Here is a 23741-nt window from a genome sequence, read left to right on the forward strand (position 1 = left end):
AGAATATGTGCAAAGGCTGAAAATGAAGGGAGAGGTAGCAGGAGACATGGTAACTGGTAGGAAGGGATGAGGTCAGGCCTTAATAGTACCAGGTAGAGAGTTTTGACTTTATTATGACCATTGGAGAGTTTTGAGCAAAGAAGCAACCTAATTTGATTTATATTTCTAGAAGCTCACCCTGACTATTGTTTTGGAACTGGACAGTAGGGTGGCCAGAGTGGAAGCAGGGAGGCTGTTGCCTCCCAGGTAGGAGATGATGATGACCTAACCTGGGATGTCAGTAGTGGAGCAGAGAGAAGCAGCCAGACTCCAGGTGTATGTTGCAGGCAGTGCCGATAGGACTGACCATGTCCTGGGCAAGTCTTAGACCAGGAGGAAAGATACAGGATGACTAAGTGACGGGGGTGGATGGTCATTTACTGATATGGAGGAGACTTGGGGGAAAGAAGTTATGAGGTATGTGCTAATCAGGGTTCTGTTTCGGACAGATTAAGTTTGAGTTGTCTATTAGTCATCTAAGCAGAGATGTTGACTGGGTCGTTGAATGTGCACGTCTAGAGGTTTTGAGAAAGGCCAAGGCATGAGCAAATACTCTGTAAAGTTCTCCTTTGATGCATTGTTACAAGCCTGGTTTGATGGATAGCTGAAGCATGCATCTCCTTAGGTCCACTGGAGTCAGAATTTCCTTCTGTGTGTCTTCAGTTTTCCTGGAAACTCATTGACAGACTGTGGAGTTCAGGGATTTAAAACACTGGTAGGAGTTTGTTTTTGTTCTCTGCTTTGTTTCAAGTTAACTGAAAAGCATGATTTTCAGGTTTCATCTTCAATTTTCAATCATGCAAGAGACCTATCACTTACTTCTGATCATTACACTTCCCCCTTCACATTCCAGCTCCCCAGATAAGCGAGACAATTTAGAGTAGAATATGTTGGGTTTGCAGAATAAGACCCATCTCAAGTAAGGCAAGGTTAATAACTCTGCCAAGTGTCAGCTTAACTGGAGACTCGGGCAGATAAACCCAAGTGAGTAAACATTGTGAGACCATGCCTTCTCTTTTTTTCTTCCAGCTCCATAAATTTATTATGGTTTCCTTTCTATCAGTTTCTTTCATTCTTGCGATGGTTTCTCATTAAGGAGATTCATGAGAAAGATTGTAATCGATCAGAGCTATTAGCCACCAGAGTGTAATCTGGTTCTAGTACAAACTGACCTGCACAGTGTCCTGTCTACCTTGGGGATTTAAGCTTATTAACTCAGAGCCTGGGAGGCAGAGTCTAAAGTCCTTTAACACAGCACCTCTGGCACCCCCTCTTCCCCACTAACCAGTAGGAGATTTAACATATCGACACTGTAATTAAATCCAAATCCCCACTTAACCCACCTTGAAAGTAGCCACTGGTGCCTGGCTTACCTTAGATGCACATTCACTGCCAGTGAATGATGCTGCGGCAAGGTAGTGGAGTGCTGCTTTAATCCCCTGTTCTGTCCCAGGCCCTTTATTGCTGATTATGGTGGGATTTCTGGTTTGTTTGTTTGTTTACTTGTTGTACTTTTTTCCAAGGACTGATCAACATCACGGTTCAGAAACGTTAAGTTATTAGAATGAGATCTCTACAGAAAAAATAGGCAGCTCACTGCTGAGGCTTTGAACAGCATGATCTCTGTGTACTGCATGTTTTCGATGGAACCAGAGAACGAGAGGCAGGAAGGGTGCCCTGGGCTGCCCACAGAACCCCTGGCAGCTGTATGGGTGGGTCCACCAGGGAAAAGATACCACAGAAATTACTAGTCTCAATCATTGGCCTTGGCTTTTAAAATATAGCTAACCACCAAGTATAAGCTGAGGACAAAGGTCAAACTTAAGACTCTTTAAGAATGATATTTGAGCTGCAAAAGTTGTCCACAAGTGGCAGAATAAATTAATTGGTATCTTATACCAGAGGAACTTCAATAAGTAAATATCCCTTCTTGTACTGATAAGAACAGTTAAGGTATAATCATTTTCCTCCCCTTCTATCCAGCTACTTCCTGACCCCATGCTTTACTAAGAATTATGATACAGGAGGATGGTTAGAAGCACAGTCTTTGGAGCTGGACTTCATGAACCAAAGGCACGACCAATCTCATATAAGTTATTTGAATTCTCTGTGTCTCATTTTCTGTATCTATACAATGGCAGTGATAATAATGATATCGCTTACTAGGATTATTGAAGAGTAAATGAATTATTAGATGTAGCATATAAGATAGTGCTTGGCATATAGTAGGGGCTGAAGAGACATAAGCTATTGCCATTCATTTAGCATGAGATGCCTGCTCTGAGGCAGGCCCTGTGCTAGACACCAGTGATGTAAAAGTAAGTTTGAATGGGAAGACAGACACACAAACAAGCCTGCCTTCTGCCTCTTCCTGTTCTTTATTAATGGATAGGAGACAAGGATACTACTATAGACTAGGTATAATAGTCAATGTATATAACCCGTAACTGATAAGAAAGGCAGAAGACCTAAGAGACAAAAACGTAATAGAACAATAATCGGGGAGGTCAACCCCTTGTCTATTATGAATTAGGTCACAATGCATGATAATGTAGCTGAGATTAAATACCCAAAATTGGACCCCATCATAGTTTGGTAAAAGAATTGACACAGACTAGAACAAGAGCCTAAGAAAATTTTCTAAAACTATAATGATCACATCCTGGCCAGCCAACTAAACATTCAGTTACCAGATGTACCCAATAAAACAGCAGGACTTAGCTGTGTCCCACTAGCTGGAAAGCTGCAAAAACCTTGCATACACAGGCATACACACACACAAATGCCATTTGGCACAAAAAGAAAATGTTAGTAGGAAAGCAAGGAAAAGACGTGAGGCTGGTTTAAATCTCACCTCTGATACCCACTTGCTATCTATCCTTAGGTGAGTTATTAAACTTGCTGCTCCCTGGTATCTATATCTATGGAACAGGGATATTGTTATCACCTACTACTCAGGATTGCTGTGAAGACTTAGTGAGATATTGCATAATAAACTCCAAGCAGTAGCACTGAGCCAGCCCCAGCCATCGCTCAGTAATAGCTGTTTTGCTGTTCACTAGCTAGACATCTGCCTCCCCTGACTGCATTGTCTGTCCCTCTCACTCTCACTCTGTGTGTGTCTGTTTCTCTCCGTCTATACGTTTTGTACACAAGTAATATATACACATATATTTATACAAGGAATCCATGTTAATTTTACAAAAACAAGAAAATAATGTACAAAAAAAACTTTAAACCACTCATAATGCCACCACCAAGAATAGCCACTATTTTGCTAGGTATCCCTCTGGGCTCTATGTGAATACACTATGTGTGTGCAAATGTAAATGTCTGTCTCTGTGTAAATACATCATACATATACAGGATCATACTATGCATTCTGTCCACTAGATTCTTTTTCCTTCTCAGCAATATATCATGTCAGTAAATATAAAATGTACATTAGCATTTGAAATTACTATTAATATATGGCATTCTATGTTAAGTAAATTATGTAATTTATTTAGACAATTCCGTATTGCTAGAAATGTAAGCTGTAATCAAATTTTCTGTTATAAACTTTTCTTTTATTAATACTCTGTGTCAATGTATCTGGATACTCAGCAGCTCTTACCATGGCCGTGGGTAGGTTTTTTTTTTCCTCAATGATGATGGATGAATGCTACTGGTCTTGCTCACAAGCCTGCATTAGTATAACAGATGAGTAGCACTTGGAGTTCTGCAGAAGACTCGCAATTTAACATACTAGTACCATGTAAAGTATTCCATACCTAAGTTCAACCAGCAGCAAACAACACAAAGAGTAAGCTGAGTCCCCCTAGAGTTAGAAGGGTTCAGAATTCATCTTATTGGACACATAAATACAGATCATGGACACATAAATACAGAAGATCAAATAACAATTAGAAAACAGGAAACTGGGAACAAGCAATCATAATCTCTAGTTTGTCTTTGCGCATTTATTTTGCATCAGACAGAGATAAACATTGATTCATAATTACCTTCTCCCCTCCTTCCGTATCTAAGTCATTTCATTGGGTAATGTCAAGGGCCACATAACTAAGTAAAGTACTAAATTAGTTTTAATAAAATGCATCCAGAATTCCCAAGCAAAAGAAAGGAAGCCTTAGCTAATGAGTTCAGCGTTTCTGTGCACAAAAATGGAGGTACAGAGAAGGGTGCACCAGATGTCCTATCTGCTTCCAGGGAAAACCCAAACTGTGAGAATTGGGTTGGTTTGCTATAATCTGGCCACCATTGTTTAGGAATCTGGATGTCTGAATGTCTTGCAATTTTAATTTCTGAATATTTCACTAACATCTGCATAAGAATAGAGAGATGTTGATCTTCTCAGTTCAGCTTCTGAATCACCTGGAACCAACATTTAATCTTACTGAGCCTCTATAACATTGAGATACAATAATGCCCTGTTTCATAGTGATATTCCCAGTGCTTAGGCAAGAACGTGTTAATTAATAAGAGCTCTTTGAGTATCTTTGAAGCTGCTGAGATGTCTGAGGTGGCATGACAACACACAGCAGGATAATACCATTTGTACTTATTTTGGTATTTATATTAAATATTTATAATGCAGTATTTAAATTCTCAGACAAGTCAGCTCCTCATTATTTATGTTTTGATGTTTATTTGTGTCCACTTTTGAGGTGAAATTGACTTCTTTCAGGATCTCACCCTGTTTTTAAGGTGGATTGTCCCTAAAGGTGGAATATTGGGGACTCATGCAAACATTTGAGGAAGGGCACCTCCCAGAAAACTTTCTTTGGTGCCTTTTACCTCCTGCCTCTTTTGCTCACTCATTGGAGTTTTGCCAGGCCTTACACTGCCCTTTACTCAACTCATTTCCCTCTTTGCAGTTTTTCTATTTTGTCCTTCCATCCTTGAACATGGCCTTCCCTTCCCTCTCCTGCCAGCCCCACCCACTCTTATCTCACCCATCATGGTCCTTCCCTTCCTCCCAGTGGTTTTGTAGGATTTGCTGTCCTGGCCACTTGGGCTGTCTCCTCGGTGGCCCATGCTCCTGTTTGGCAAGCCAGCTATGTGGCACTGCTGGGCACGCATTAGCAGACAGACAAGGCTAGGCCCCTGTTCGTTGATAGGGACAAGATGGAAGACAGAGCGTGCCAGTGTCGCTCCTCACCCCAACCCCATCATCTGTGTTTGACCCCACTCCTTCTCTGGACTCCTTGGCCTCTGTCGTTACTACATGGAACAGTGAGATGAGAATGTCAAATTATCTGAAGATTGTTTCAATGCTAATCTGAAGAAAAGCTACCAGGCCTTATTACCCATGTGAACTGACACCAGAATGTGAGCACTGAATTAAATCTGTTGTCGAACGGATTATGGAAAGCGTTATAGCAGGCATTCAGCAGGGACCTAAATGAGAGGACAGCCGTCCTGTTTTCCTAACTGTAGAAATTCTCTTTAGTCTTTCAACAAGCATGAGGTTTTTCCCACCCTTTTGGGGGTTGGTTCAGTCAAGATGGTAACATAATCGAGATGTCAGAGTTGGTCCTAAGTGAGGAGGTTCAGGATCCAAAAGCCAAGAGAGGGCATTAATGAGTTTATGGGGTCAGGTGAGTCTTATTCTGTGTTGGATGTCCCCAAGACCATCCTCTGGCTCAATTATTCACTAAAAAGAACTCACAGGACTCAGAAAAACTGTTGTACTCATGGTTACGGTTTATTACAGCAAAGGGATACAGATTTAAAGCAGAAAAGCGTGAAGGTGCCAGGAGAAACCAGGCACAAGTGTCCAGGTATCCTTTCCCAGTGGATTCAAACAAATATGCTTAATTTTTCCAGCAAGGATTTGTGACAACATGTGCAAAGTATTGCCAATCTGGGGAAACTCATCTGAGCCTTAGTATTCAGGATTTTGACTGGGATCAGTCACTTAGACATGCAATATCTGCATGACTCACCTCAGCTACTCAAACTCCAGCCTCCCAGCACAAAAATAGGTGTTCATCACAAATCACATTGTTGGTATAAACTATCTGATCATACTGGTATGGTGGCCCAAGGCGTCTAGCATGCAAAATACTCTTATCAGGCAGAATATTGCTAGGACTCAGAGCTCATCTCTCAGGAGCTGGTCAAGAGCCAGTCCTAAAAACAAGCCTGTCTTGAGCAACCCAATCCTTCCCTGCACCTATTCCCAGGGTCAAGACACTAGAAGACTTTGGACACATGACTGAACTTCTCCTACCTCAGCTGTTACCTTCCAAAAGTAACATTCTTTTTTTTTTTTTCTTTTTTTAGAGGAAGAAAGAGAGAAAGAAAGAATAAAAAAAATAGAAAAAGAAAAAAAAAAGAATGAAGGAGAGGAAGAAAGAGAAAGGGGAAGAGGGAGAGAGAACAGGGTTGTTGCTTTATTGCCTGGGCTAGAATGCAGTCTAAAAATGGGTATGCCTGTAATTGTGTTTAATAATAGACACATTAAAAAAATGAGGGAAGAAAATAATTAACAAGCAGCCAACCAATATTTCATTTAAACCTATAAATAGGTGTGATGTGGTACTGATAAGAGTGTATATTTTGTGTATTTAAAGTGGAGAGTTCTATAAATGTTAATTAAGTCTACTTGTTCCGGATCTGAGTTCAAGTCCTGGATATCGTTATTAACTTTCTGTCTCATTGATCTGTCTAATATTGATGTTGAAGTCTCCCACTATTATTGTGTGGGAGTCCAAGTCTCTTTATAAGTCTTATATATCTGGGTATTCCTGTATTGAGTGCATATATATTTAGGATCTTTAGCTCTTGTTGTTACATTGATCCTTTTATTATGTAATATCCTTCTTTGCTTATCTAAGAGTAACATTCTTCCTTCCACATTGGATCATTGTGATTCAGAATAGCAACGGCTAAACTATTTTCACAAGAAGTAGGTCATCTATAGCAAGGACACTATAAATTATTATTGTTGTGTGTATCGTATCATTATTATTCAGGGGGTGGGGCATGAGAATGAGCCCTGAATGCTTCCTTGTTTTCTCAGAACAAGTCAGAAATGCCTTTTTCCAAGCTTCTGAAGGCAAAGATGACTTCAGAGCAGCATGTCTCCTCTCCACACTGGCGTTTAACTTTCTCCCTTGCTCTTCTCTGTCTCCCTTTACCTGGCAGTGGCTGAGAAACCCTGGCCCTCAGCATGAGAAGCGGACTCTGTTTGGCGACATGGTGTGCTTCTTGTTTATAACGCCCCTGGCCACCATCTCGGGCTGGCTGTGCCTGCGGGGCGCTGTGGACCACCTGCACTTTAGTAGTCGGCTGGAAGCCGTCGGACTGATTGCACTCACTGTCGCACTCTTCACCATTTACCTCTTTTGGACACTAGTAAGTATGGGTGATGGCCGGGGTTCAGGCCATTTGGAGCTGGCAGCCTCATAGCTGGCACAAGCCTTTCCTCTTGTCTGTAACACATCTCACGTACCCAGTAGGAAACAGACTTCGAGACTGGGTGTGGTGGATCACCTGAGGTCAGGAGTTCAAGACCAGCCTGGAAAACATGGTGAAACCCTGTCTCTACTAAAAATGCAAAAATTAGCTGGGCGTGGTGGTGTATGCCTATAATCCCAGCTACTCAGGAGGCTGAGGTAGGAGACTCACTTGAACATGGGAGTCAGAGGTTGCAGTGAGTCAAGATCACGCCACTGCACTTCAGCCTGGGCAACAGAGTGAGACTCTGTCTCAAAAAAAAAGAAAAGAAAAAGAAACAGACCTTTGAATGCTGGCAGGAACAGGTGATTTGGTTTATAACTACGTGTGTGTGTTCATTTGTCTGTGTGTATATCTGCGCTGCTAAGGCAGATCACATAAAAGAAAAGCTCAGCTTCTGGGTGTCCATCAGTCAAAGACACACACACACCTTGGATGTTTCGCTCTTTTGGTAGTCTAGGACTCATCTGTTATAAGGCATGGCATTTTCTTTCTCTTGTTTATGTTTCTCACTTTTGCCGGGACTATAGTATATTATGAATGATGCACTTGGCCGCTGTTGCTGTCACTGCCTGCACAGATCATGAATCCTCCCTGCTGGTTATTTTCTTCTTATGTCCTGACACAGCCTAAAGTCTTTGTTGGACGTGGAGCCACACTTTGCCTGATGATTATTCTATGTGTTGGGAGATTGACTCTGCTGCCCATAAAAGCACTAATTTATCTAGCTGAGAAGCTGCCACCAAAGAAAGGCCATTTCTCAATAACGGTTCTCGCTGTATATGAGGAAGAATTTTTAAATATCCCCTTTTTCATTCTTTTAACTTTTAACTTCATGCAGTAAGTTGATTGCTCGAGTACCAGTTGACAGCACCCACAAAATGCAACATTTGATCTCTCTCTTTATGCTTTCTTTTGGGAGCTGCAGGGAAGGACATCACTGTCTTCTAGCATATTTCAGAAGCTAGGCCCCCTGCTTCCTGGCATTACTCTCCTGTGCCTGCTCATTTCTAATCTGAGCACGTTCTATTGTTATTCAATATGTATTTCCTGTCTAAAGCGTACCATTCCCATATCCCATAGCACAGTGTCAGCATGTGGAAAATGCTTCTAGCACTCACTTCCTCCCTTTATCTGCCTCCCAGACCCTGTTCCTCCAGCTGCCACTCCCAAGACCCTGTTCATTTCCCTCTTCTTTATCATATGGCTCTTCCAGCTCTGTACCTCCTCTCCAGTGAGAGTGTTCAGACAGTAAGCAGACACATTTCAGTCTCAGTAAAGAGGGAGTGTTCTAATGCTAAGAATTTATCTGAGTCTTACGGTTAATTTAGACATTCTGTTCCCAGGCTAATGAAGCCCCAAGCAAAACTATTATTGCCTCTTTTAAAAGTCTATGCTCCTGGCCGGGCACAGTGGCTCATATCTGTAATTCCAGTACTTTGGGAGGCTGAAGCAGGTGAATTGCTTGAGGTTAGGAGTTCAAGACCAGCCTTGCCAACATGGAGAAACCGTCTCTACTAAAAATACAAAAATTAGCAGTGGTGGTGCACGTCTATAATCCTAGCTACTTGGGAGGCTGAGGCAGGAGAATTGCTTGAACCTGGAAGGCAGAGGTTGCAGTGAGCTGAGATGGCACCACTGCACTCCAGCCTGGGCGACAGAGCAAGGCTCCATCTCAAAAAAAAGTCTACGCTTCCAAAGTGCGTTCTGGTTCATTGTGAATCAAGCAGTGAAGCCGTCCCAGAAGCTTCTATTGTGATGGGAGAAGGGTTAGAAATAAGAAATGAAGGAGCCTAAGCAGCACCATCTAACTCTTGGTCCATGGCACCACCTGGGAAAGTCATTTTGCTTCTGTGAGGCTCAGTGTCCTCATCTGTTAAGTGGAATTAGCGGCAATGCCCATCCTGCCAAATTCCCCGGGTGTTATGAGATTTAAGTGAAAGTGTGTATGGGAAAGTACTTTGGAGAATAATACAAGGTCTTGCCATGTTTAGAGGTTTTCTAGCCTGTCATTGTTTTAGAAGAGTACCTATGATGAGGATGGATGAAGCGAACTTAAATGCCGGACTTTCAAAACCAATTTAAGACCTTTTGAAATCCTGCTTTGTAAAACATACACTTACCTAACAAGAAAGAAAAAGGGTGATAGGTGACTGGAAAGGAAGGAAGAAAGGGAGAAAAGAGCAAGCTATCTCGAGAAATAATGGATGTGACCTTGTTTTGTCTCCCATTTCAGGTGAAAGAAGGTTTGGGTAGAAAAGCTACCTAGACTAGGCTCTTTCAGGAAAATGGTAACATACTTCACCCCAGAAATGTTTCTTACAGGCAGTGCTGTGCATGCATTTAGAATCCAAGGGCCCTGTGTTTAAACCCAAGATTTAGCATCCTAATAACAGTAACTTCAAATAGGATACCTAACCTTTCTGTTCATCCTTCCTCTTATACAAAAAAATACAGGAAATAATTGCTAACCCCTGGGTCAATGGATTATTGCAAACAGTAAGTAGATAACATCTGAGAGCATACATGCAAGCACCTAGCAGAGTGTTGGCCCTACGTTCCTTCCTGCGGCTTCCCTGCTCCCCCAGCTTCCACCCTCCCCCTGCCCTTCATAGAATGCAAAGTAGCAGGAGGGAAAGAAAGCATGTCTCCCCTTTGACTGGTGTGAAAAACGTGCTGTGGAGTCAGCTCAGCAATAGGTTACTGAATATAGAATAACTCCTTCCCAGATAAATGCTGTACTGAGCAGCCCTGGCAAGAGCCGTAATTCAGAAGCTGACAGCACTTGGAAACTGCCCTACGGCAGGAACCCATTGTAAACAAGCTGTCAAGCTTAAGGAGAGTATGCTGTGAAAATGTCTTAGATAAACAAACACGGTGTCAGTCCAAGCCTTGCTCCTCAGAGGAGCCGTTCCTGGAAGGCCTCCCTGGTACTGTGAAGAAGGACAAGCGCTCACGCTCTTTGCTTCAGAGTGCCTTGGAGTTTCTCACAGGCACACATGGCCATGAAAGTCCAGCCTTAGGGAGTCCCCTGCTGTGGAACCTGCTGTGTTTCAGAAGCACACCTGGGCCCCAGGAGGCCAGGATGTAGGGGCTGCCCTAAGAGTTCAGGGATAGTTGTCCCAGAAACATCACTGTGCATGTCACAAGTGATTTGAATCCCATGAACAGACACAAAGAGGGCTGGATAAGAACTGAGTCCACATTAAACATGAAGAAATTGTCGGAAATGGACTTGGTATTAGCCCCAGTTTAGAGGCTGGAGGAGAATCGAGGCACCATGTACAGGAAGTCTTTCCACTCATGCATCACAGATGTGGCCAGTGACCAGCAAAGAAGGGAATGCATGAGCAGCCCGGCTCCTCAAAGGCTGATTCCCAGTCCCATGTTTTGATTGTTTAAATTCTTCTTATAAATGTGGAGCCTCCAGTGGAATCTGTCCCAACAAGGCTTACTGTGGGGCTGCTTAAGACACATCCTCCACACGGCCTACGAGCAGCCTGAGGGTATTCAGCAGTGTTTCCCCACGACCAATTCACTCCTATACTCCTTTCCCCAGTGCAGTCAGAGATAGATAGGTGAGCTGGGCCCATTGCCACGGAGGCAATTTGCCAAGGCCTGATCCCATCAATCTCCCTAGGTCACACCATCACTTCCAGAGAGAAAGGGCAAAATAAAAATATGTAATCAGATTTCCGGAAGCCTGCTGTGACTTTACGCACACCTTTGCCACTGCCACAGTCGCCTCCCTAATGGGAAGAGTAGATGCTAACATTTTCTAACCCTTCTCATAATATTCATGCAATCACAACTCTTTGTACAACAGACTTGCCCATGATAGGAGGTTAGTTAGATAAATAAATGAAGAAACTTCAGGAAGCCCATCCCATAAGGGGTAGTATTTTTAGGATAGTGGCCCTTTATTTTCTTCCTCCTCTCTCCTAAACTCAAAAGGTTAAGAAATATCTCATTGAAATTCCTAGCATTATTGTTATAGCATCTTTTTATTTTATGTTTTCTTTTTCCTCACTGCCTTATTCTTCCAAATTAGACCTTCTTTCCTTCCAATTATATTGCATTGCAGGGATGCAGTGTCCTGGAGCATCTAGAGAAGCAGCATGAACCCAGGGCAATGCAAACCTGCAGTCTCCTTGGCGTTGTGCTCAACTACCTTTATTTTCCCTGACAAAGAGGCATCTTCTTATGATGCTTTCTTCTTATTGATTGAATTTGCCTGCAGACTGTGGTGATTAACCACAATTAAAATAGATTAATGTGTAATAAGATCTCATCTGTTTGTCTACACAAGTGGGCTCAATTTTTAAATTTCCTGGCCAAGGAACCAGGAGACCTGCTAAGTCACTGACTTCCTGTGTTCCTTGAAGCAGTGCATCTCAGGCTTGAATGCACATGCGGATCACCTGGGGACCTTGTTAAACTGCACTCTCTAATTCCTTAGGTCTGGGTGGGGCCTGAAATTCTGATATTCTAACAAGCTCCCAAGTGATGCAGCCTGCTACTGGTCCAGGACCACGCTGAGAGCAGAGCCTTAAAGAAAATAGCCCTATCTCTCTCTGTTTCTATTTTTTTCTGTTACCCTGTATCTAAAGAGTGTCACAAAACTCTTTCTTATATTTAACACACGTAAAATAACAACCCAAGAACACTAAAATGTATGCCCTGTGCTTTCTGCTAGGTGTTTTATATGCATCACATCAAATATCATTGTTCACATCTTACAAACAAGGAAACTGAAGCTTGTTGACAGCTAATAACCTCCCCAAGTCACGCAACCACTAAGCAGAGGATGCAGATTCCAGCCTCATGTGCCTGGCTCTGGAGCCTGCGGCCTGCACTCATAGCTCCTTCTCCGATTACTAATGCCAAGTGTGCACAGCTCTCAGCATCATGGAAAAAGGGACTCTTGATTTGAAATCCAGCTTTCCCATAATGTTCCCAGATCCCAGACTTCTTATATTGCCAAAGTTCCTTATTAGTATAATACTTGTCTGCATTCCACCTCTTTCCTGCCCTTGGCCCTGAACAGCTGGCTTCCCAGCCTGCCTCTCTTACATTCATGAGTAGCACCCAGCAGCAGCAGGACAGAATAGATACAAGAGAATCAAGCTTAAAAAAACCCAAGCTGATCCACTTTGGCATGTTCAGGGACTTTTGGAGGAAAACACATCTGTGTGAGTTTAAAAGTGTGTATTTTCATACTTAGCTCTCTGGCACTCAGCCCGTGGCATCTGCTTTCTAGCCTCAGAAACTGGAATGAGTGGCCTTGAATTTCATGATCCTGCCCATTCTGATCAAGGGCCTGCACTTCCACCTACTTCCAGAAACTCCAGCTCAAGCCATCAGGTCAATCCACTTTCTGACCACCATAGACCTTTAGTGGTCAACACAACCCACCTACTCCCAGATGATTAAATAGCCCAGACCTGATTTGTCTCTCCAAGCTCATGGGCTCCTTCATTTCCAGCACTTACCTAGACATCAGACTCTGAATTTCCTGGGCAGTCCCTGAATGTTTTATGCCAGCCTTCTCCAAAACAAACTACAGGTTTAAGCATCTCATTCCAATGTATATACATAAAAAAGCAAGCACCTCGGCTGGGCGCGGTGGCTCACGCCTGTAATCCCAGCACTTTGATCACTTGAGGCCGGGAGTTCGAAACCAGCCTGGCCAACATGGTGAAACCCCGTCTCCACTAAAAACAAAAATTTGCCAGACGTAGTGGCATGTGCCTGTAATCCCAGCTAATCAGGAGGCTGAGGCAAGGCACAAGAATCGCTTGAACCCAGGAGGCAGAGGTCGCAGTGAGCTGAGATCATGCCACTGCACTCCAGCCTGGGTGACAGAGCAAGACTCCATCTTAAAAAAAAGAAAAAAGAAAAAGGCTTCAGTTTGAAGCAGTGTTGCAATTAGAAAAGGTAGGATGCTTATTCAGTCATCCATTTACTCAGCAAACTCTGTTGAGCAACTTCCTAAGTGCCAGGCCCTGGAACAGGTGCTGGCCATGCAAAGATGAACACAACACACCCCTGCTCTCAAGATGCTCCTAGGGCAGGGGGAGGAAAAACATGCACAGTGCTGTTCAGGACGCTCAGTGCCATGTAGGAAAGCTTGAGGCACGGTGGGCACCCAAGGGAGTCGTGCCCCACCTAGCCTGAGACTCAAGAAGATTTATCAGGGGAGTTAGTGCCCATGCTGCGATTTCCTTACTGGAAGCTATGCATGCTGGAGCTGGAGGCCATTATGAATCATCCGTTGGGGCCACCAAGCAGTTGTGCAGGTTGTCCACTGGACAGCACAAAGGGCGTGTCCTTCGTATCACAGGGTGAGTGGGATCCTTGGAGTTGTGCAGGGTCTAACTTGCAGGAAGGTACATGAAGTCCTAGCATCCCACTCATCTAACAGAGAAGAACCTAGGGACCTGATAGGCACATTGTCCAGATCACACAGCTGGGCGAGGGCTGGCATTGTATCCACCACTAGTCCAAAAATAAATTCAAACTCAGAAAGAACCACATTTTCCCATTCATATCCTGAATGTACCCAGTATGAGGAGGAACAGAGGAAGCCACCCATGCAACCTCTGCCCATGTGTCCACACACAGGGTGCTCTGTGGTTGGTGCCCAGTCTTCCAACACTCACTGCGTGCTAGAGCCATTGTGCCCAGGGTTCTTGCCCAGCTGTAGTGCTGCCAGCTCTTTGAAGCTCTTTCAAATGACGTATTTTTTTCTTGCAATGATTATCCACTTCTGCCGACCTGAATTCTTTTCTCTTACTTTTCCTCTCTCACCCCCAGGTGTCATTTAGGTACCACTGTCGATTGTACAACGAGTGGCGTCGGACCAATCAGAGGGTGATTCTCCTCATTCCAAAGTCTGTCAATGTACCTTCTAACCAGCAGTCCTTGCTGGGCCTACATTCGGTCAAGAGGAACTCAAAGGAGACAATTGTTTGATGTTTGTGTGGGTGGTTGGTTGATTCATTGTTTGGGGTTTGGAAGTGTCTGCACTGTGGCCATGCACTGAGCCACCCCCAAGCCCTTCCTTCAGCCTGAGGGTGTAAGAACATCCAGAGTGCATTAGCACATCACCCCAAGCAACGACCGTTGCCAGAAGAAAGCAAATGCTGTTTTACTTCAAATCATGGATGCTGCAATCATATGATATTTGCTAAGCTGCCAAACATGTTTATTTAGCAGATACTGTATGGAATTTTCTGAACACCTCTTTAACGTATGAGGAAGGTTGTCCTGCTACGGATGCAATTCAATTCTTCCTTTTTTATTACTATTTCAAACATATATATATATATATATATTAAACTTAGATGATAATCAAAATCAAAAAGCCAATGTAAAAACTGGTTTCTTGGTTTGGTTGGGTCTTATTCGAGTTAGTTTATTTGTTTCTCAGTTCCTCGTGTGGATTATTTGGGGTACTTTGGTAGCCTGAATGGTCTCTTTCATCTCTTTCACATCCAGGAGACAGCATAACAGATGCAGAACAAGTCATATTTGAAGAATGTTTTGTACTAAACTTCATTTAATTATTCAGTTTTTAAAGGGAAAAAAGGGCGTGGCAACTCTCCACACAGTGAGCTGTTTATTTAAATATCATTAAGAAGAAAATATGGTGAGAAGCTCACTCCTTTCAACTTCTTTGCTACTGACAGCTGATAGAAGCTATTTTCTAATAATAAATATCCTGTGTGTGAAAAACAAAACCCACTGATTGCAAAACTCTTTTTTTAAATCATAAAACCTGTGAAGTTTCCCAAAGCAGGTTTTAAAGGGAAAAGAGGGAAAAGCAAAAAGGTTGGTGTTCTCACTCCCATCTCATTTAGTGCATGTCTTAATTCTGCATTCGTAATGAACTGGAGGATCAAGAGACATTTCTAGGAACCCTAGACCTGTTTTGCATATCAATTAGCATTCCCATTGCTCTATTGAATTTCTAGCTTGACAGGTAGATGTGGCAAAAAAGCCAGTCCTAGCAGCCCTGCACTTATTGTAAGACCCCTTTGTCTGATTTTTTTTAAAAGCCCCACACAGTGCCTTCCCCCAACCGTGAGCCAATTCTGTCACAGGCCGAAATAGATTTTTTCTAAGGGTTTCGTGTCCCGCTTTTGTCTGTCGCAGTGTAAAGGGCCTGATCCGCAGCCTGCATTGTGCGCGCGCGGAGGCGGGAGCGGATGTCTTCTGAGGAGAGCTGGCTGGGGTGACTCCCAGGCTCCGGCTATCCGCCCGCCCACATGCCGCGACGAGGGGCGGAGCCCTGCTTCGGGAATGCTTAAAATGTGGAATTCTAGAACACGACCCACATTCTGAGTATCACTCCAAGCATCTGCCTTGTGCTCCCCAAGTGGAAAACGAGAAGTGCAAAGGAACACGCAGCGAGGAGGGTAGCGATTTTTGTCTGCAAATTGATGGAGCTGATGCAGCTGTCCCCTTTGTCGGCGAGCGCTCCTTTCACAGGCTGCCCTCAGCGCTGCCTGGGGAGGGAAACAGCTGTACTGCTCTTCGCTGCAAAACTCAGATGTGCTTTATGGCTTGTGACAATAGATTTCCTCCCCACCACGCTTCACTTGGACACTTCAATTCCAGTAACATACGTCTCAGCCCTTCTGTTTACTCGGCCCTGCTCACCCTCCCTGAGCTGTCATTAGCTCCACCACCATCAACCGCTTCTTAATTGACCTTTTTAAAATGCTGGGCACCACCGGCTGCACGCAGCTGCCACACATTAAATTTCCCGAGCAAAGAGCTCAACTTGGTAGCTGGTGAATTGCAGCCCAGTAATATACTTGATAAATGACGTCCACCCAGCCTTAGTCCCTGAGCTGTCAGGTGAACCTGTTGACACCTCTCAACTGAGTGGCACAACATTCATGAAAGGACCATGCCCCTTCTCCTTCCTGCTTCTTCCATGAATTAAGGAAGCAGCGGATTCCCAGGAGGATTTCCTGTGGGGGTAGTGTCTGCAGAGAATTCCTGCGGTCTTGGTTCGTGAGATGAGATATAATGACACCATCAAAGGCAGCCAGGTCCCAGGCAGTTCAATGGGGACCCTCCCTTAGGAAGGACTTGCACATTAATGCTGTGCCTGTGCCACACCTTTTTCTCATGTTTGCATCCCTGCCCTGTGAAGTAAAGCAGAGTCCAAGATACAAAGAGTAGACTGCATGTGGGGTGGTGGGCAGGACACCCTTGGCAGCCAGGCACAGCATCAGTGCCTCCCTTCCCAGGTCACCAGCTTGGGACCTCCCTGTGAGACGCTCTGCTCTCCTTTGGCATCAGGGCCCATCTGGGATTCTGAACTCTTGGAGGATATTTCATCCTCTCCAAGCCATGCCCTATGGAAAGGGCTCCACCTCCTGCAGGAAGGGGTGCCTTTTCTTTATGGGTGCAGAGGCATCCTGAGGCTTACCAGTGGCCTTGCTAGCCTAGTCCTCTTCTTGTGCTTCTTTCTTTTTGAAAAATCAAGAATGAAGAGGAAGAGATGAAGAATGGGGGTCCTTACCTAAAGGACCCTAGTGGTTCATTGCTTCTCTTGCACGGACTTTTTACAAAACTCCCTCTCTTCCACACTCCTTGCTGTGATTCTGTCCTAATCGTTTTTCTTGAGCATATCACGTAGAGACAAATGTGTGTCACAGTGAAGCTAGAGGGTGAATTAACAACTAAGACAAATCCAGTGTGCTCTTTCCTGCCCTGCATGTGTGCTCATTTGGGGAAGGACGGAGGACACAGGGCATCGACACAAATTCTACAGCTCCTCAGAGAACTGAGCAGAGACATAGATGAGCTGTAAAATCCATTAAGGAAAAATAAACAGCATGATTTGGAAGTTACTTTGGTTTGTCTTTCGTTGTCCTAGTGTCCCCTGCCCCAAGTGCCTCGGCCCTGCTGTGGATTGTCACTTTCAGGGGGCTGTAACCACAGGCATTTCATTTTCAGTGAAAGTAACTCATCTGGGGCATGGAGGAGCCAAAGGAGAAAATGGAAGTGAAACAGCAGCCCAACTGACCCAGCACTTGGGCAAGCAACCAGCTTCTGGTCCTGCTTCCTCCTAAGTCCTTATTGTTCCCATGGGGCGCTGACCCTGGCTGGGCTCTGGGTCCACACCTGCACGGTGCATCTTTCTCCCATATTTGAATCCCCTCAGCCTTGCCCGACACTCCACACAGCTTATAGAGCTGCCCACACTAGGAAATGACCCAAGACCCAAAGAACCTGAGTAAGAAAGCCAGCTAGGAAATGAATGCAGGAAATGCTTCCTCTCCACTTCAATCCAGGATGTTCCTAGAAGCTGCCTGAAGATCTAACACACAGTTTGTGGTCCTGGTGCTAGATGAGAAATGTAGAGTTGTGATTCTGATGCCTGAAGTAGAATGGGAGTTGAGCCAGCATGTGGGGACAAGGTTCAGGCTTATTTTAGGACAAGAAGTTAGGACCAGGATGAACCTGGCTTCCCATCATTCTTCCCAGACAAGTATATGAGGATCTGCTTTCTGGCAGACAGACCACATGAAGCCTGGTGCTGCTGAGGTTGGAGTCGTGAGAAGTTGGCACTATGGCTAGTGATGTCTGGGCAACTGTTAACTCTCTCAAAATGTGTCAGTTCTGCAGAAATATATGGGCTACAATCCACCCATTTTTTTTTTTTTATTGGTGCCTTCAGATGAGACACCCTTTCTTTGGCTTCACAAAAGTCTCAGTGTCTAGGAATTGGCTTTAGGACATTCTGCCTTCCCCTTGCCTGTTGCAGTCATTCTGGGGTGATCCTGGCTCCTCTTCCCAACACGACAGAGTGGAAGAGAACCACCTAGGGAGTAAGAGAACATGAAGGTTTTTTGTGTGGCTTTTTTTTTTTTTTTTTGAGACAGGGTCTCATTCTGTCACCCAGACTAGAGTGTGGAGGCACAATCTCGGCTCACTGCAACTCCACCTCCCAGGTTCAAGCAATTCTCCCACCTCCGCCTCCCAAGTAGCTGGGATTACAAGTGCCCACCACCACACCTGGCTAATTTTTGTATTTTTAGTAGAGATAGGGTATCACCATGCTGGCCAGGCTGATCGCAAACTCCTGACCTCCAGTAATACATCTTCCTCAGTTTCCCAAAGTGCTGGGATTACAGGTGTAAACCACCATGCCCAGTCAAGAACACATGAGTTTGAATCCTGGCTTCACAATGTCTCGGCTGCAGATTGCGGACAAGTGACCCCATCTATCTAAGCCTAGGTTTTTGCTTCTGTAAAATGGGGGTAGTGTCTACCTCATATAGTCCTTGTAAGAGTCACAAGGCTTAGCTCCCTCTCACAAATGAACAGTGGTGCCCTTCCCTTTCTAACCTTCCATTCACTGTTGCTACCGTCTAGGTTATTTTGCCCTAGCCAGGATTTCAAAGAACAATTTTAATAATCGATTTGAAAGAACATAAACAAATTGTTTTAATTATTATTCAAAAAGAAGAGGGATTAATATAAAATAATCAACAAATATTGTGCACTGTGCTTGGGAATAAAAAGAATTGTTATGAGAACTTTCTAGAGGTTGAAATTACTGATTTGATTGAGATCTTTGAATTATGGGTAGATTTTTGTTTTCCTTGCATTTCCTGATACTGAGACCTAGGGTTAACTGATAATTCGTTACAGATAAAAATTTGCTAGTTCTGGGTCTAGTGCTACAGAAGAAAATGAATATAGCCCATCAGTTGTCTGTGTTCCCAGAAATGAGACATTCGTGAGTCACTGAGCTCATACATCCAGTGCCTTCTTCAGGCTCTGAATTCTGTGCACAAAGACAACAGCAGGAGAGTTGGCTCAGGGAGTCCTGCTTCGTTTTGAGACACTCTCTTTTTTGGAATATCCTTTTCATCTATCAATCAGGGCCGTAATTTCCCCATCAAGGAAATGAATATATGAGTCCTATCAGAGGTTTTAGCCTATCTGTGAACATTATGTGAAAAGAATTAAGTTAGTCATACATTTTTGCTCATGACACCATTTCTATTAGGTCCTTGTTCTTTTTTATTCCATAAATACATATATAGTACCAGGCCTTTCCCATGAGCCATGCACTATCCAGCACTTTGATGTTTTAATTTTTTTGGCTGGGGGGTTGGGGGCAGACAAAGTGTTGCTCTCTCACCCAGATTGGAGTGCAGTGGCAAGATCTCAACTCGCTACAAACTCCACCTCCCAGGTTCAAGCAATTCTCCTGCCTTCGCCTCCCAAGTAGCTAGGATTACAGGCACACGACCACCACACCTGGCTAATTTTTGTATCATTTTTTTAGTAGAGGCAGGGTTTCACAATGTTGGTCAGGCTAGTCTCGAACTCCTGAACTCGAGATTCCCCCACTTCGCCTCCCAAAATGCTGGGATTATAGGCGTGAGCCACCGCACCCGGCCCTATCCAGCACTTTAAAAATTACTTCCTGGCCAGGCCCAGTGGCTCACGCTTGTAATCCCAGTACTTTGGAAGGTTGAGGTAGGCAGATGGCTTGAGCCCAGGAGTTTGAGACCAGCCTGGGCAACATGGTGAGACCCCGTCTCTACACAAAATACAAAATATTAGCCACACATGTAGGTGCGTACCTGTGGTCCCAGCTACTCAGGAGGCTGAGGTGGGAGGATCATTTGTACCCAGGAGGTCGAGGCTGCAGTTAGCCAATATTACACTACTGTACTTCCTGCCTGGGTGACAGAGCAAGACCCTGTGTCAAAAAAGAAAAAAATAAGATTACCTTACTTAATCCTTATAACCATATCTAATGCCACTTAAAAGAACTAAGTAGTCCAAAACAACTACTTTATTCTATCTCATTATTCCCAGGTTGGCCTGGCTCAGCTGGGCAGTGCCTCTGCCAGGTGTCTTTTACACAGTCAGATGGCACAGTGCTTCGCCACGTGGCCCACATCTCTACGTGGCATCTGTTTCTAGGCCCCTTGAAACGGCATGGCGGCCCAAGGCTCCTGCTTAAAACACACGGCTGGGCAGCCCCAGAGCTGCACTTACTCGGTATCCTATTGGTCAAAGCAGTCACAGGCCCACCTCTTGTGGGAGGGGCTACATGCAGACAGGGAGGGGCAGAATTTTTTGGAGCCAGTCTTTGGCTCTCAGTTACCCGCTCCTTTTTACAGATGGGGACACTTAACCAGAGAGGTTGTTAATTGCCCAAGGTAACAGCGCCAGTAAGAGGCACAGCTGGGATTCAGACCCATGCACTCAGAGTATGGACTCAGCAGCTAGTTTTAAATATTTCCCTTTCATTTCTAATTTCCACTCCTATCCCCTTCCTTTCTCCATTAGGCACCCACTCTCTAATATGCATACAAATTAAATATGTATGCATCTTTGCAAAACATATTGTTTTGTGTGTATATGTCTTAATTTACATAAACGATATTACAACTCTCTTTTTTCACTGAACACTGGCTGTAAGATGCCTCCATGTTGCTGCGTGTGCTACCTCATTGCTAATGGCTGCTTGGAATTCCATTTTACTTTTCCATTCCCTTACTGTTGCCTCCAGCTGCCTACCCAGCCAACAGTGCAGTGATGGACATCTCGTACTCATCTCCGTGTGCGCCTGTCAGAGAGCTTCACTGCATCAGTATCCGTCAGTGGGAGTGCTGGGCTATAGGACGCTGCCATATTTAACTTGACTATTTTGGTATTGTTCTCAACGAGCATTCCACTTTAGACACCCCTGCCTGCAGTAGTAGTTGAGTTTTCCCATCTCTCCCTATCCTTTGGAACACAAGCTATTATTTGTTCATTGTTGCCAATCTGATAGTATAAATCTGTGTTTTATTGTTAAATTGCTTATCTGTTCAAATTTACATTTCTCTTTTTTTTTCCTGTTGAGTTCCCTGTCTTTTCCTTTTTGGACTCCCTAGTCAGTTTGATGTGTCAAAGTCATCTCTCATTTGTTCAACCCTCTCTTAATTTTGTCTATGGTATTCTTCGTTGAACAGAAATCCTTAATTTTGACGTAGTGAATTGTGAGTTTTGCTATGTAGTTTCTACTATGGGTAGTCTTATTTAAATTTAAAAAGTCCTTTCTCATTCCCGAAGCACAAAGTTATTCTCTCATATTTTCTTACTTTAGCTTTAGTCTTATCTTTCACCCTTAGGCCTCTCATCTGTCTGGAGTTCACCTCTGTATATGGCATAAGATAGGGATCCAATGTTATCTCCCTAAAGCAGGCAGTTTTTCCATCACCATCCACTGAACAATCTTACCCTTTGTTCATTCATTTGTAGTGTCACCTGTATCACATATCCAGTTCCATATAAACATGGGTCTATTTTTGAGCACTCAATTTATGGCTTCAGTCTTTTTGTCTGTTCCTGCATTCTCTCACCATTTATCATACCGTGGCTTTTTTTTTTTTTTTTTTAGATAGACTCACTCTGTCTTGCCCAGGCTGGAATGCAGTGGCACGATCTCGGCTCACCACAGATTCTGCCTCCTGGGTTCAAGAGATTCTCCTGCCTCAGCCTCCGGAATAGCTGGGACTACAGGTGTCTGCCACCCCACCCAGCTAATTTTTGTATTTCTAGTAGAGATGGGGTTTCCCTATGTTAGCCAGGCCGGCCTCAAACTCCTGACCTCAGATGATCCACCCGCCTCGGCCTCCCAGTACTGGGAATTCGGGCACGAGCCACTGCAGACAACTTTCACTGTGGTTTTATAGCTTGTCTCAGTACTTAGTGGAATGAGCAACTCCCCCCATCCCTTAACGACTTCACTCTTCTTTTTTTCAGAATTGACTTAGTTATTTGTGATCCAGCTTTTTATTCTTGTGTATAAATTTTATGATTGTTAAGTAGTTGAAAAGGTCTTAATGGAATTTTTATTGGCATTGTAGTGAATGTATACTTCATTTCATTAAAATTGACATCTTTACAATTTTTAGTAATCTTATATAATGATCATAGCATATCACCAGGTATTCAGCTGCTTTCTGTGTCCTGTAATAGAGTTTTAATCTTTTCCAGTAAAATTTTTCTGTGTTCTTTGTTAACTTGGTTCCCAAATTTTATAGTTGGCACTGCTATTATAAATGATATCTATCTTCTATTGTATTTTCTAGTTGGTTAGTGCCGGTGTAGACATACGCTGGTTATGCTGTATTTTTGTTGAACTCTGTACGAGTCTCTGTTGGTTCTGACAGTTTGTTTCTACGCTGCCAGGTCTGCTCTGCCCTGTGTTAATGTAGAGGCTGGGTCCTCCACAAGCCTCTCACTGCAGTCTTGCTAGCAGTTGTATTTGCTGGCTCTCCAGTCTTAAACAGTGTGTTCAATGTTTCTCTACCAGTCTGATATTTTTTACATTTTTCCTATATTTCTTTCTATTCTGATACTCCATGAGTTTTAAAAATTCTTTTAAAGAACATTCAATAATAATTATGTATAGTCAATAACTGTTAATAATAAAACTGTATAATTATAATTACTTATGTGTAATTCACACAATTTTCTCAATGTTGTGTGAATTGTATGCAATTATACATACAGCTTTTTTAATGAAAAAACTATTTTCATCCACCAGTGTAATATGACACATTAACATTGCACCATCCTTTCATTCCTGGATAAATCTTACTTCATAAAATGTTCTATGTTTATCTATATTTGCATATGGAAAACCAAGAGTTCACAGTGGCACCACCGAGTCCAATTCAATACCACACAGGTGAATCCTTTTTCCATTTCTGTATTTATAATCCCCCTCTGCTAACAGTGAGAAAACTTGACTTTCATTGTCCTTGATTTACTTACCTACTTCATCCATTCCTCTGCATGTGAGCCATCTCCCGTCTTCACAGCCATCCCCTCCCCAGCACAAGCTTCCTCACCGATCTTGAGCTCTGATACCCAGACCACATTACCTCCCACCCTGTTATGGGGACACCCTCCTCATCCCAGTCCAACTCTGGTGCACCCAATGGATGTTCCTCACCTTCATTCAGCCTGCAGTTATCCTCTTCTTCATTTGATGTTTTATTTCCATCCTCTTTTTTTTGTCTAGCAGGGCTGGATTAGTGGTGTATTCACTGATCTTTTTGAAGAGTAAATTTAGAACTTTCTTAATCTTCTCTTTCTTTCACCCTCTTTTGTGCTCTATCTATTGATTTTAGCTTTATCTTTATTTTTTCCTTTTTTCTTCTTTTAATTCACTCTTGTTTCATTTTTTTTTTTTTTTT

General features: G+C 43.5%; 1 protein-coding gene and 1 long non-coding RNA gene across 2 annotated transcripts in view; one reads left to right on the top strand and one right to left on the bottom strand.

Annotated features, from left to right (window-relative positions):
• MARCHF3 (membrane associated ring-CH-type finger 3) overlaps positions 1–17372 on the top strand; it is a 153860-nt gene extending 136488 nt beyond the window's left edge. Inside the window, exons 4-5 of the mRNA XM_017501002.2 lie at positions 7192–7401; positions 14320–17372. Of these exons, the coding sequence (XP_017356491.1) occupies positions 7192–7401; positions 14320–14478 (369 nt within the window). The 3' untranslated portion in view covers positions 14479–17372. The remainder of the gene's footprint in view (positions 1–7191; positions 7402–14319) is intronic.
• The window catches only part of LOC119467290, an 11437-nt gene continuing 4911 nt past the window's right edge, over positions 17216–23741 (bottom strand). Inside the window, exon 3 of the long non-coding RNA XR_005195827.1 lies at positions 17216–17227. This is a non-coding gene — a long non-coding RNA (uncharacterized LOC119467290). The remainder of the gene's footprint in view (positions 17228–23741) is intronic.

Source organism: Cebus imitator, unplaced genomic scaffold, assembly GCF_001604975.1.
Source record: "Cebus imitator isolate Cc_AM_T3 unplaced genomic scaffold, Cebus_imitator-1.0 Scaffold275, whole genome shotgun sequence".
In the NCBI taxonomy this organism is placed as follows: Eukaryota; Metazoa; Chordata; class Mammalia; order Primates; family Cebidae; genus Cebus; species Cebus imitator.